The sequence below is a fragment of the Sceloporus occidentalis genome, unplaced genomic scaffold, assembly GCF_023333645.1.
Source record: "Sceloporus occidentalis isolate IW3139 unplaced genomic scaffold, rSceOcc1.0.p SCAF_4, whole genome shotgun sequence".
In the NCBI taxonomy this organism is placed as follows: domain Eukaryota; kingdom Metazoa; phylum Chordata; class Lepidosauria; order Squamata; family Phrynosomatidae; genus Sceloporus; species Sceloporus occidentalis.
In genome coordinates this window covers 22548810-22562198 of record NW_028316984.1, presented here as the reverse complement: position 1 = coordinate 22562198, position 13389 = coordinate 22548810, and the positions used below count along the sequence as shown (strand labels likewise).

At 38.1% G+C, this 13389-nt stretch overlaps 1 protein-coding gene across 5 annotated transcripts in view; it reads left to right on the top strand.

The window, feature by feature from the left end:
- LOC149313614 (aldehyde oxidase-like) overlaps nt 1-13389 on the top strand; it is a 43971-nt gene that overhangs the window by 8023 nt on the left and 22559 nt on the right. For all 5 annotated transcript variants that reach the window (XM_089519459.1, XM_089519458.1, XM_089519457.1 and 2 more), the window contains 14 exons: nt 676-820; nt 1415-1507; nt 2894-3045; nt 3253-3346; nt 3967-4076; nt 5778-5962; nt 6273-6435; nt 7903-7995; nt 9001-9170; nt 10164-10290; nt 11185-11307; nt 11518-11614; nt 12240-12364; nt 12944-13077. In XM_089519459.1, the coding sequence (XP_089375585.1) occupies nt 676-820; nt 1415-1507; nt 2894-3045; nt 3253-3346; nt 3967-4076; nt 5778-5962; nt 6273-6435; nt 7903-7995; nt 9001-9170; nt 10164-10290; nt 11185-11307; nt 11518-11614; nt 12240-12364; nt 12944-13077 (1811 nt within the window). The remainder of the gene's footprint in view (nt 1-675; nt 821-1414; nt 1508-2893; nt 3046-3252; nt 3347-3966; nt 4077-5777; nt 5963-6272; nt 6436-7902; nt 7996-9000; nt 9171-10163; nt 10291-11184; nt 11308-11517; nt 11615-12239; nt 12365-12943; nt 13078-13389) is intronic.

Sequence of the window (13389 nt, the reverse complement as noted above, 5' to 3'; positions counted from 1 at the left end):
TCCTGGGACTTGTAGTTTGTTGTGGCACCAGAGATTTCAGAGAGAGAAAGCTAAATATCACATCAAACTACAAACCCCAGAAATCCACAGCACTGAGCCATGGCATTTAAAGCAATGTCAAACTTCCAGTGGCATCGCTAGGGTTGATGTCTCCCGGTGTGGTAACTCATGGTGTCACACACACCCTTCCATTACCTCCTCCTATACCACACCATACAGAATCTTTAGTAATGTTTTTGGTACTAATGTACCCCACTCACCCCACTCACCCCATCTCCTACAGCATTTTAAACAGAAACAGACAAATGCCTCAGCCTGTTTCTGGCCAAAGGCAGATGTTTGAGAAGCAGTGGTATCACCCCTCCCTTAGGGTGTCATCTGGTGCAGTCTGCACCCCCTGCACCCCCATAGCAACACCACTGAAAACTGCATTAATTCTGCAGTGTAGATGTAGCCAAAGTCTCTGCAAGAGATGAAAGGCCACTGCTGTCAGTATGCCAAAAGTATGGTTTTGGTTATGCTGTCAAAGGTAGATGTTGTGTCATAACTAAGTATTCATTCACATATGCCCCAAAGTCGACTAAAAAGCTGGATGCTTGCAGTTGAGATGAAAGTGGTACAATATAATTATGATTTATGCTTTTCAGTAGTAAATGTATATCCTTTCCTTTACAGTTACTGGCTACTGACCAACAAAAAATATCTCTCATTTTCTGTGGAGAAAGAACAACATGGATTTCTCCATCAAGTCTGAAGGAACTGCTAGAGCTGAAATCCAAATTCCCAGAAGCACCTCTTGTAGTGGGAAATACCATTGTTGGTAATAAAGCAATGTTAATAAAGCAACAACATTTGCATACAGCTTTAAATACAAGCAGAATAATTTTCTAGAAAGCCAAATTTGTTTCAGTCTGTGGTACCCAGCAGCATTTCAGATTGCTTTATGTGGATGCTGTGTCCTCCCCATTATCCCTTGTGTTGAAAAATGGGGATTGTGAGTGCCATAAGGACAGTCAAACCTCTGCCTGATAGTATGCCTGTGGAGCCACTGTTCTCTGCATGCTGGGAGTTCATGAAATAGCATCACTGTATGTGTTATGATGCAAGGAGGTGTACTGAGGGCAGATTGTAGGTTCATTTGGTCTATATGGACAACATATAGGCATTATCATTCATGGATCCCTGATTGTTGGGATTGGGGAATGGTCTATGGATACTGAATGTGTGGCTTGAGTATTTACATTATATTTGTATTTTGTTGTCAGTCTGTTATTCTTTGTCATTCCAGGTTGAGCATTTGAAAGACCCATAATGAGCCAGTGTCCCTGCTTCCCTTGCATAATTTGAATTTAGAATTTCTTGACCTAAAGTCCATCTCACAGTTACATCAATAAGTCTTCTCTATTGTTATTAGGAACTGAATTGAAGTTTAAAGGAGCTTTTCACCCAGTTATCATCTCTCCTACTAGGATTTTTGATCTGAACACAGTAATTTTTTCAAAAACTGGTAAGTTTTGAACTTTTATTTTTGGGTCCACAAAAAGTACACTGTAAAGTAGTGCACGCTTTACAATGCTGTGTTCATAGTAATCATGGGGCGTAAGATAAGCTGTTGTGGCTTCTGCTTCAGAGCCCTTATATTTAATTCAATCACAGGGCAGGGAAAAGAATCAGGTAGATGACTGAGGATACTCAGTACTGTGAGAAGCATCTGTGTTACAATTTTGCGTTTTGAGGTGGATTCCCAGCACCAAAAATGGGATCAGGCTTAAATCAAGCCCTAGCATACCAGTGGGCTTCTCCAGAAGGGGCACATGCATTTGGTGCATTGTGCTATTTGTTGCTTTATCTCTCCATTTTTAAAAAATATCTAAATGTTCCCGTTGTCCCAGACTATTTTCTACCAGCTGCAACAGTCTATTCCCAGTCTTGAATGGGATTCTATTTACTGCTGAGACCAAAACGTATCCTTAACCCCTTTTTCTTTTTTTAAAATACTTTTTAGAGCTACTGTGCATCAATGAAATGGCATTTTGCACTATACCATTACAACTCTAGAGAAAAACTTTTTTAAAAGATCAGGGGAAAATTCGCCCTTCAAACCATAAGGCTACCTCAGCAAACCATGCCCCAGTTTTTTTTAAAAAAACCAAAACAAAACCCATAGAGGAGCCATAGTGCAGATGCATGAAATTACTACAAACTCCCTCTCAAAAGAATGGAATGAGTGGATACAGAAGTGACCACCAACAGCAAAATTCAAGGAACTATATCTGAGAAATCACACTTCATTAGAAAAATCTGAAGAGCCCATTGTACAAGAGAAAATAGGAGCATTTCCCCTTCCGTCGTCTCTGCAACATTTCTCCTGCTCTCTTCCAGACAGTGGACTGCAGTTGATACACACCTGTTTTGCATGTTCTGGGGATTCTCTCTTTTAGTGACCCTATTCAAGTAGCCCTGAAGCATATTGTTTAAACATGGAAAGGAAAAATACCTGGCATCACATCTCTAGCATCCTTTTCCTTACATGTAAAGCAAGAAGAGGTTCCTGTCTGCATGGAGTATCTCAACATAAGCAAGAAGAATAGACAATCAGGGTTATTGCTCTTTTAGAATGTATCCATTCAAACAGGAATTCTCTTCAGACTTATTGCTACCCATATGAAGAAACTGATGATGGTAGGTCTAGGCACTCACCTTCTCATATGTTGAACTCAACAAAGTACATACCTGAACAAGGCTGGCCAGTTTCTTTTCCTTAAGATGTTTAACTTTGAATACTTCCATAGGTATCCCAGTGAATCATCAAATTAAATACTCAGAATGTGCATTTTTAGAATTAGAAAAGATATGAATTTTACTGTTTAAAAAACCTTTTTTCCCCTCGCAGGTTTAACACTAGGAGCAGCCTGCAGCTTGTCCTTAATGAAAGACATCTTGACAAACATTGTCTCAGTGCTTCCAAGGGAGAAAACAGAGATTTTCCATGCCCTCTTGCAACAGTTAAAACATCTGGGTGGACAACAGATCAGGAACATGGCTGTATGTTTCTGGTATTAAAATGTGCTAAGTGAATGAATTTTTTAAAATTAAAAAGCTCCAATAATCTGGCATTTTCTTTTAATGCTAAATTTCACAATACAGTCCATTTTGTCCATGGTCATAATATGACTTTTATCAGTTTCTTGGGTAGATACTTAGTTATGTTTATTACATAAGTGAAATGCAAAATCCACTGTCTATCTTTAGTGTTTAGGAGGCAACATCATCAGCCGACGTACATCGTCAGATCTAAATCCTGTTCTTGCTGCTGGCTGCTGTGTTCTCAATCTGGCATCAATATGTGAGTATTGACACAGCTGACATTTACTGAGCTGCAACAATCAGACAGTATTAGTTGCTCTCAGATATATCATAGTAGAGAGCTAGGAATATAAATCTTCAATCCTTTTCTTTCTGCATACAAGAACAAATAATTGCAGCAATATTATCCCTCTTATGTGAGAATTCAAAGAGTTTTGTATTGCTAACTCCAACAAAATTGTGCAAAGAATCTCACACAATTTTCTTCTTCTTCGACCTGGTGTCTGAAATATTAAGACACCCATTTTTTCACCCAAGAATGTGCAGATTGTTTATTTTATCTTGTCCTATCATTGTATGTAAAGATAAGAGAGACAGCATGATGTAATAGTTTGGGCATTGGATTATGACCATGCAGGCCAGGGTTTGAACACTTACTCTGCCGATGGCTTTGGACAAGTCATACTCCCTCAGCAAAAGTCAGTAGCAAAAACCCCTCTTAACACATCTTGCAAAGAAAAATCTGTGATAGGTTTGCTTTAGGGTCACCATAAGTCAGAAATGACTTGAAGACATACAATAACAACCACATGTAAAGATAAACAAACATCTCAGATAAGAAATAAGCTGCATCTTTTATTGGGGTAATTTATCCTGCAGATGGAACTCGGCAGATTCCTTTAAATGAAGATTTTTTGACTGGGAATGAAAATGCTTTGCTTGCAGCAGATGAGATTTTAGTGTCTGTTCACATGCCTTATTCAAAAACGGTAAGGGACACAATGGTTTGTGGGGATGATTATGCCTTGGTTTCTGTGTTATTTGATTTAAGTATTCCAGAATGGACAACAAAACATAAACATTTATTCACTTATTTGAAGTATTCATGTGTTGCCTTTCATTTATTTGAAGTACTCATGTGTTGTTCTCCCAAGGCAGTTTGCAACAGATAACTAGCAATATGTACTTGCCAGGATTAGAAAGCTTTGTCATGATTTACAGTGCAATCAAGTTATAGTGCTTCCAGTCCAAACCCACAATTTCCCAAGATATAATATTCCTTCCACTCCTCCTCCTCTCTTCCATGCAGCCATGCTTCTCCACCCAAGGTGCTCCCAGACCCCACACCTTCCCTTGCCTTGGCTCTACTGCCTTCTTTGGAGGATCTGATATTTGACTCTATGAAACTTTGTTCTAATGCCTGATTGTGAGATGTGAACAGGACTCCCTTTCATATTTGGTTTAGACCAGGGTGGGCAAATGGTGATCTTCAAACTACATGCAAATCCCAGACCCCCAGTGTCAGTCCCTCAATGCACTCAGAAGTTATCCTCATCTGGTTTAGTCAGTCCTGATTTTCTGTTCACCAAAGCTCTTCACTTCTCCATAGCAGGCAGTAATTCAGCAGGCTGCTGAGTTGGAACTAGTGGGTGAGACTGTTGCTTCCTCTGTTGTGTGGCCCCAGGAATGGCAGCTAATTCTGTGTTTCTGGGCAATAAGTTGGTGTTATATGACTCCACTTCAACTTGGATGCCTTTGTTTATTTGTTAGCAGGGGCTTATGAGTACTGTATATACTCATGTATAAGTCAAGAAATTTTAGTCAAAAATTTGACCCAAAAATCTGAGTCATCCACAGGTCAATGTAAGTACTGTACCTTAATTCTCATAAAAATAGAAACCATCCCCTGGAGAAACACAAGAATATAATCTGTCCTGGACACACTAATCTTCTTCTGTTCTCTCATCCATTCATCCTTTAGTGTGAACTAAAACAGTTATGCCTCCTGCAATTCTGTTAGTTATTTGGTCCTGTTTTCCTTTGCTTTATTCATTCTTTAGATCCTTTGTTACATGACCCTAAGTCTTACTTGACTTATCCACGGGTGATATCAAAATCCATCATTTTGGTCCCCAAGCCTGGCCTCAACTCATACATGAGATCGATTTATAGTTGCGTATATACTGTATTTATTCCGTTAATATCCCACATTAGATAGAAAATCAGTGAATTTATTGTTGTATCTTCCTTATAACATGCAAAGCTGTACTTCATGAGTTGACTATAAATACTGGCCTGTTACAGACAGCCAAAATAAAGCTGCTTCAAGTCACAGTGGAGGTATGGTGTTTCAATGATGCATGCATCGTAAGAGTCCAGAAGTCGCACCAAAGCCACACTCCAGCCTGGAGCGTGGCTTTGGTGTGGATTCTGGACTCTTAGGACGCATGCATCATTGAAACACCATACCTCCACTGTGACTCGAAGCAGCTTTATTTTGGCTGTCTGTAACAGACTGTATCCTTAGGAATGGTGCTGGTCTTTTTTTTCTCAGTGTTAATGTGCTTATAAAAATGAACATCAAGTTTGATGACATGCTGCAGTTGTGCTTAACTGGAACTGTTTAAACCCGGAAGCAATTGCCAATGTAGTTGAAAGCTAATGAGTTGTAAACCTTCCATTTCTTTCAGGGTGAGTTTGTTTCAGCATTCCGGCAGGCCCAACGCCGGGAAAATGCCCTGCCTATTGTGAATGCTGGAATGAGGGTCTTCTTTAAGCCAGACTCAGATATTATTGCAGACATCAGCTTTTTTTATGGAGGCATTGCTTCTACCACTGTCTGTGCAAAAAAATCTTGCCAGTTGCTCATAGGGAGGTAAAGTATGAATTTCTTTAAAACCAAATGTCTGTTTCAGTGTTTTTTCAGGGCAGTCCCACAGAGAAATATGTCTTCTTGTTTGGCTTTCATAGAACCATCGGCTTTGACAGAATTAAACAATTTGATAGTTATGTGTTACATTTTATATAGCGATGGTATTGTTTACATTTCTGACTCTGACTTCAAGTCACATTAGCATACTCAGTTTTTGAGTGTCATTGCATGAGAGAGAGATTTAAGTTTTTCTGTAAGAAGTCCTAAAATAATAACCTAGTTCTGCATCATCAGTACATTTTCCCTCTTACAGGAACTGGAATGAACATATCCTGAAAGAAGCTTGCAGGCTAGTCTCTGAGGAGATTTCTGTCCTTCAGCCAACTCCTGTAGGAATGACAGAATACAAACGAGCTCTGGTTATCAGTTTTATATTTAAATTCTATTTACAAATACAGCAACGATTAAACCAAATGGTAATTTTCTATAACTGTTGGGCTACAAAGGTCAAGGGAACATGACAAATTTGTAATTGTTTTATAATGGTTAGGCAGAGTCCCAAGTTATCTTACTTTCAGGAAAAAAAACCCTAAACAACTGTGAGTAATTGGGGAAAAGCAGGGGTAAAGCTCTTTCCGACTGTGAACAGAACATGGCAGACTATGTGTGTGTGTGGGGGAGCAACAGCAAAACAATTACAGAATGTCAAGGGCCCCATGGCTGGAGTGTTTCCCCATCCCACTTGTGCTATGACAAAGAGGGGCAGTCACTGTCATATGGGTTATAAAATGGCCACAAATTTATTGCGGAATACAGAGGTCATAAATCAACCACAAAGCCACCATAAATCATCCATATTCGATCATAAATTCAGTTATAATACCATTATAAATCACTCAAAATGTCCTCATAAATCTTTCATAATAACATCATAAATTAATCATAATGTCATTATAAATCATAATGTCATGAATCCATCAAATGTCATCATAAATCAATCATAATATCATCATAAATAAATCATAATGGCCTCGTAAATCAATCAGAGTAATTAAATATACATTCAAGTAGAGGGAATAACTGCCAGTTGTGACAAAGCAGCATGTTTGGGATAGAGGTAAGTATCTGTACACCCTGGTACACCAAGGCTCAGTGCACTACCTGTAGGAATCCAAAGCAAGCAATAATACCAGATAGCTAGCCATACGAAGGACAGTTAGGGAGGAACTAAAACACAAAAGTCAAAGAAAAACACACTCCTGTAACTTCCAAACCCAAAATCCCAAGAAAGGCGAAAGCCCATGCTCAAACAACATAGGAAAATCCTCTCCCAGCCCCCAAAGGCAACCTGCCAAAGCCTAGGGATATGATGCCAGCACCATAATGCAAAATAGGGAGGGTGGGTGGGTCGTAAGGATGTCTCAGCCAACAATGGCTGTCAGCCATGTGTGCAAGGTATATGACCCTGCCAGTTCTCGCTGCTAAGATTGCAGGAACTCTACATCCCGTGATCTCTTGCATGTAGCTTGGGGCAAGAACTCGCACCAACCCCCAACAAAGTACTGTGATGGCAGATGCCCTCCAAGGGCTTTGTTCTCTATTACTCAGAGCCACCGTTCTGGGTAGCAACTAGGCATGGTGCCAGCCCCTCTAAGCATACCTAGAGCAAAAGAGACCACTGCATCAAGCATTGGGATGGGTCTTCTGTATTTTTAAGACCCAATGGACAGCTGCATTTGGAATGGAGTTTGCATTAAGCCCCTGCTCAGCAACAGCACATGTTGGCTGCCTCAGGGAAATACTATATTTTTCTAACCTAATTCAGGTTACATTAATATTGTGAGATGCCACCTTGAGCATCTTGAATGGAGGACAAGACACAAATGGGATAAGTGTTAAATAAAAAAAGGATAAGTCATAAATAACATATTTTGATTTTTCAGCATCCATCTAGGTATCCAGCTGTACCAAGAAAATATATGAGCAGTCTGAAGGAGTTCCATACCACATTACTTCAGAGTTCCCAAAAGTACCAGGTCAGTGATGTTAAGCATATGACAAACCTTAGCCATTTTTGCTATGATAAAGGAGATGCTCTGACTCTTTCAGTCTCTCCTGCATATACCTAGCAGCTCATTGTGCCACTTGAGCTACTTGCACCAGAAGTTATAGAGGAGCTGGATCATGGCCATCCTTGTTTGTTCCATCACACAAGTTGCTTCTTGGGATTTTCAAAGATTTTGAAAGCTTATAGAAACACAGTGCAGAATTCCACTTGGGAGAAGTGGCTAAAGAGATTGATAGAAAAGTATTGGGGGCTGTATCTCTCTGTCATTTGTTTTACACACAAATGTTTTACTCCACAAGGCCAAAATTTGGTGCTGATCAACCCAACAGAGGCTGCATGAAGGCCCAATGTTGAATTGTATCATACTTACAACTTACATTAAGATGTATCATACTGAGTTGAGCAGGTAGCAAGCTGGGAAGCAAAGGGGGAAGATGTGTTTCCCCTGCAAAACTTCAGGAACACTTTTGATCACATATACCCTGAGTGAGAGTCAGAAGAAGAAAGTGAATAGGCAAAGTTCTGATTCTATTGTGGATTAATTTTTGTTGGCAGATTTGGAACCACCTTTCTCCTTGTAAGAACATAGTTGAAATTAGGAATGGCCTGTGGAATTTTACATTTAAACTGAAAGACAACATTTATGTTTCTTTCTGTTGAACTGTAATCCTATGAACACTTAAAATGAAATACAGAAACAATGTTATTTCATTGTGTGAATATGACAAATTAATGCGCCTTGAATACTTAGTGTGTATTTGTCATGAACATTTGTAGACGCTGGACCATTTAGAAATACTTGGGTATATGTTTACTTTCATAATTATCCATAAATTACATGGCTGATTGTTGGTTTTGTACTTCTTGATGCATAATAAAAACATTGTTCATTTCATAAAAGTATGATCTGTAAAAGTTTCAGGCTGCAAAGTAAAGATACCATTGTTTTATTTGTGTTTGTTTTATTAAACAGGATGTTAACCCTGCACAGTTGCCCCACGATATGGTAGGCTGTCCCATTATGCATCATGCAGGTATTAAGCATGCCACCGGAGAAGCTGTCTATTGCGATGATATTCACACCATGGAAAATGAACTCTTTTTGGCCTTAGTAACAAGTTCAAGAGCCTATGCAGAGATTGTGTGAGTTTAGAAACATAGCTCATATGGCACTGAATTTGAAAAGCCTCCAAAAATCAAGTTCATAAACATTTTGAAGCCTTTTTAAAAACAAAACAAAAAAAAAAACCCACAAATGTGCCAGTTCACAAACATTTTGAAGCCTTTTTTTAAAAATTCCTATAATTTTTTTTGAGAAAATGAAACATTTTTAGATGTTTTATTTAAAACTTGTTCATCCACTCTTGTATGTTTTGTGTGTCTTGATGTTTCCTTGGATGAATCCTCAGTTAACCAGTTTATTTTCTTTTTGGTGCCCTCTTCTCTTTTTTCTGCCATTAAATTAAACATTTATGGATTCCTGATGAAACTATGATTCATATCTTTGTATTTTCTTACACAAGTCCCAATTTAGTATGTTTTCCTTTTTGGTGCTTCTCTTCTCTTCTTTATGTCATTATGTCCAAACACCTACAATTTTCTGATGAAAATCTGATATGATTTTGTCCCCCATCTAATCAATATACTAAGTTACATTTATACCAGTCAGCAACATCTGTGCTGGGACATGACCTGAATCTAGACCTAACCCCTTTCCAACTAGTTGATGGTTAGGACTGAAGATTTAAGAGGGCCACGTATACTTAGCCCTGGTGACTGGATCTGGCTTGGAAATAGACTGGATTGTACTCATTTGTATATGTGACACACAACCTTTAGTTGAATTGGGGAATTTAAACTGTGTAGAAAAATCTTACTTTAGCCATGTTGGCAGTCTTCTTTTATTTAAATGCTTCTTCAAACAAAATTTCTGTAGCTGATAGTTTTTACTTCAAAATTCAATCTAGTAAAGCTCTTCTGTGTGCACCCCCCCCACCCCCAATAATCTTACAATTTAAAATTAAATAAATAAATACAATGTAACAGGTGAAATTTTGTTGGAACGGTGGATAACTAGTATTTCTCTCTTTTTTATTTGACATTTCTAAAATGGATAATTTGTATTTTGCTTCTCAGATCAATTGATGTATCAGAAGCTCTTCAGTTGCCTGGGGTGACTGATGTGATAACATGGAAAGATGTCCCAGGTAGAAATGAATTCTGTTGCTTGACTGAACCAGAGAGTTTGTTTGCAGTAGATAAGGTATTGTTCATATGTGGTTTATCAATCCAGTTATAAGCAAAAGTAAATATATGTTTGCCTTGTGAGAAAGTACATTTCTGTTAAAATGGGCAACACATTTGTTAATAGATAAAATGTGCACATGGTAGCTGTGGGGTCTTACTGGCAACTTCTTCAGAAATGGCTGCATGAATTCACAGGGATTGTCTGCTCCCAACAGCCAATATTGAAAACAGAATTTGGAAAAATTACCTTTTTTGGCTACAGCCTCCCAAGATCTCCTGGCAGCATTGGCACTGGCTACACTGGCTGGGATATTCTGGGAGATATAATCCAAAAAGTACTTTTTTCAGGCTCTGAATGAGACGCCATCACTTGTTGTATACACAATATTATACTGTACTCCATAAACTAAATATAAAAATATTTCAATGAATGTAAACACTTAGTTGCAGAGGGAATGTGAGTAACTATGTAAAATATGCAGTGAATTTATAAATTAAAATTTCTAATTGATGTCACCAAGTCAAACATATGGACTTAAATCAAATTGATTTCACTCCAAATTCACAATTTTGAATTTGTGTGGACTTCTATGTAAAGATTCAAGTTGCCCATCCCTCCCACTAATATAAGTGGAACCTAACAATTCTTCACCTTATTATGTCCACTGTTAGCTTTGATTTACATTATTATGTGTGATGCTGTAAACTCAGTCACAATACATTCACTAAGAAAATACACACAACTCTAGCTGATAAATATTTTTTGAACAAGCAAAGGAAAATGCCTCTGCAGTTTTCTTGCACTGAATCCTACTAATTTGCATGCATAAAACGCTTTCTAGATTCAGGCAAAAAAAAATCTCTTTTCATTTATTGTGTGTGTGTATGTAATGTTTCAAATATTTTGCAGGTAACCTGTGTTGGTCAGATCATTGGTGCTGTGATTGCTGATTCAGCTGCTCATGCAAAACATGCAACTTCAAAAATAAAAATAATATACAAAGATCTGGAACCGGTTGTTCTAACTATTGAGGTAATTTCTAAGGTGTCTCTGTCTCATTGAAAAGCTAAACATGACATTAAAAATGTGCAGATTCCATAGAATACTTTCAACAGCTGAGAGAGTAATGTTGTTAGGGTATGTGCCACCTTTCCTAGAGTAGCTTAACAAAGTATACAAGTATCCAAAGTATGATGTCATAAATGTGTTTATAATTATTATTTTTTCCAACTGCAATTGCAGGAAGCAATAGAACACAAGTCATTCTTCAGCCCAGGAAGAAAACTAGAGCAAGGAAATGTTCAAGAAGGATTTGCTAGGGCACAGCATATTGTTGAAGGTAAACCAGTACAAAAGCTGCAGAGGAAAAGCAAGTTTTCCCACTGTCTCTAGATCGGTAATCCTTTACTTAGTTACCTGGAAATAATAAGTTATATTGAAATCAGAGGGACTAGCCTTTAGGTACACATATACAGTACAGGACTGAACTCAATACAGTTCCTAAAAAAATCACAAGTTTTAAAAAAAATCTTCTAGGCTCAGATGAAGATAAAACTTTTAAAAATTAAAATACTTATACAGGTTGAGTCTCCCTTGGGAACAGAGGTATTTTGGATTTCATGTGTACATTGAACTTTCAGAAAGCAAAGGTGTCACTGCCTCAGGCACTCATGAAAATAGTTTTGGTTTTTGGAGAATTTCAGATTTCAGAATTCCACAGAAGGGAGATTCAGCCTGTAGTTTTGTGGCAAGAAAAGAGCTGTACCAATATATATTATTTCATCCATTTTAGAATTTGAAATAGCCTTTTCTTTGGGGAAAGCTTGCTTTTGCATGTATGTCTAGCTTGTGACATTTTTTAGTCTTCTAATTATTATTTTTTCTTTTTTGAAAGTGTATATTTCTTCTAATTCACCTTCTTTTGATTATGAAAGCTTTCTTTTTTGGTTTATTTTTGGAACCAGGTGAGATTCACATTGGGGGACAGGAGCATTTCTACATGGAAACCCAAAGTGTACTTGTTATTCCAAAGGGAGAGGATGAAGAAATAGATATTTATGTGTCCTCACAGCATCCAACATTTATTCAGGTAACAAGGAGAGTATAATGCTAATAGTAACATAATAATGTATAAATATATCAGAATGCTTTTCATGAGGAAACATGCTACCCTAGCACAAGCATCTGACAGACCACCATAAGCTATCTGTCACTAACACAAAGACATTGGGCTAGTGCTGCTTGTAATTTGGGGGGTGCTTGAAGGACTTTTCTTGATCTAGCATAACTTCCTAATCTAGGAAAACCTTTTGAAAATCCCTGCTGTGGAAGGGAATGGCCCAATCCAATAGAAGAGGCCAATATGCATGATAAATAGCCTGCTGCTCAGATGCATATGTGGTTAAGGAACTGGGTGTGCAACTCTGCATCTGAGTCCTTTAAAACTGCCTGGATGCCAATAGGGAGATATATGATTTGTATCAAAGGCCAGTGGTTGCTATACATAGGCAATAGCCGTAACAAAATCTGTATGGAGTGTGAGTGTGTGAGAAAAGGGAAGAGAGGGAGAGAAGGCGAAAAGAGAGAGCAGGTGTTCAGAATGAAAGAACAGCTGATATACTGTATGTGACACTGCTTTGAATTTCTCTAACTTGATTTGATTTTACAGGAACTGGTGGCCTCTGTTTTAAATATCCCATGCAACAGGATCACATGCCATGTAAAACGAGTTGGTGGTGGTTTTGGCGGTAAAGTAACCAAACCTGCTATTCTGGCTGGTATCACTGCTGTGGCAGCAAATAAGTAAGTATGCTGTTTAAAAGGATGGTTTAAATAGTAAACATTTAACCAGATACAGGAGGAATCCACACACAGATATATATTTCTCGTAATTGTGAATGCTTCAGCAGCTTTTTAAAATCACCCTTTTAAATGTTAAGTGGATGTAGCTTTTCACCTTACTTTGCTGCACAGTGCCCTTTTCTTTCCACCACCATTAAAATTTTGGGAATTAGTAAGAAAATTGATATTGAAACACTCTCACACAGTACAACAGTGGGAAAACAACAACATCATACGGGAGACCCCAACCAAAAGCACTGTTATCCTGGCAGT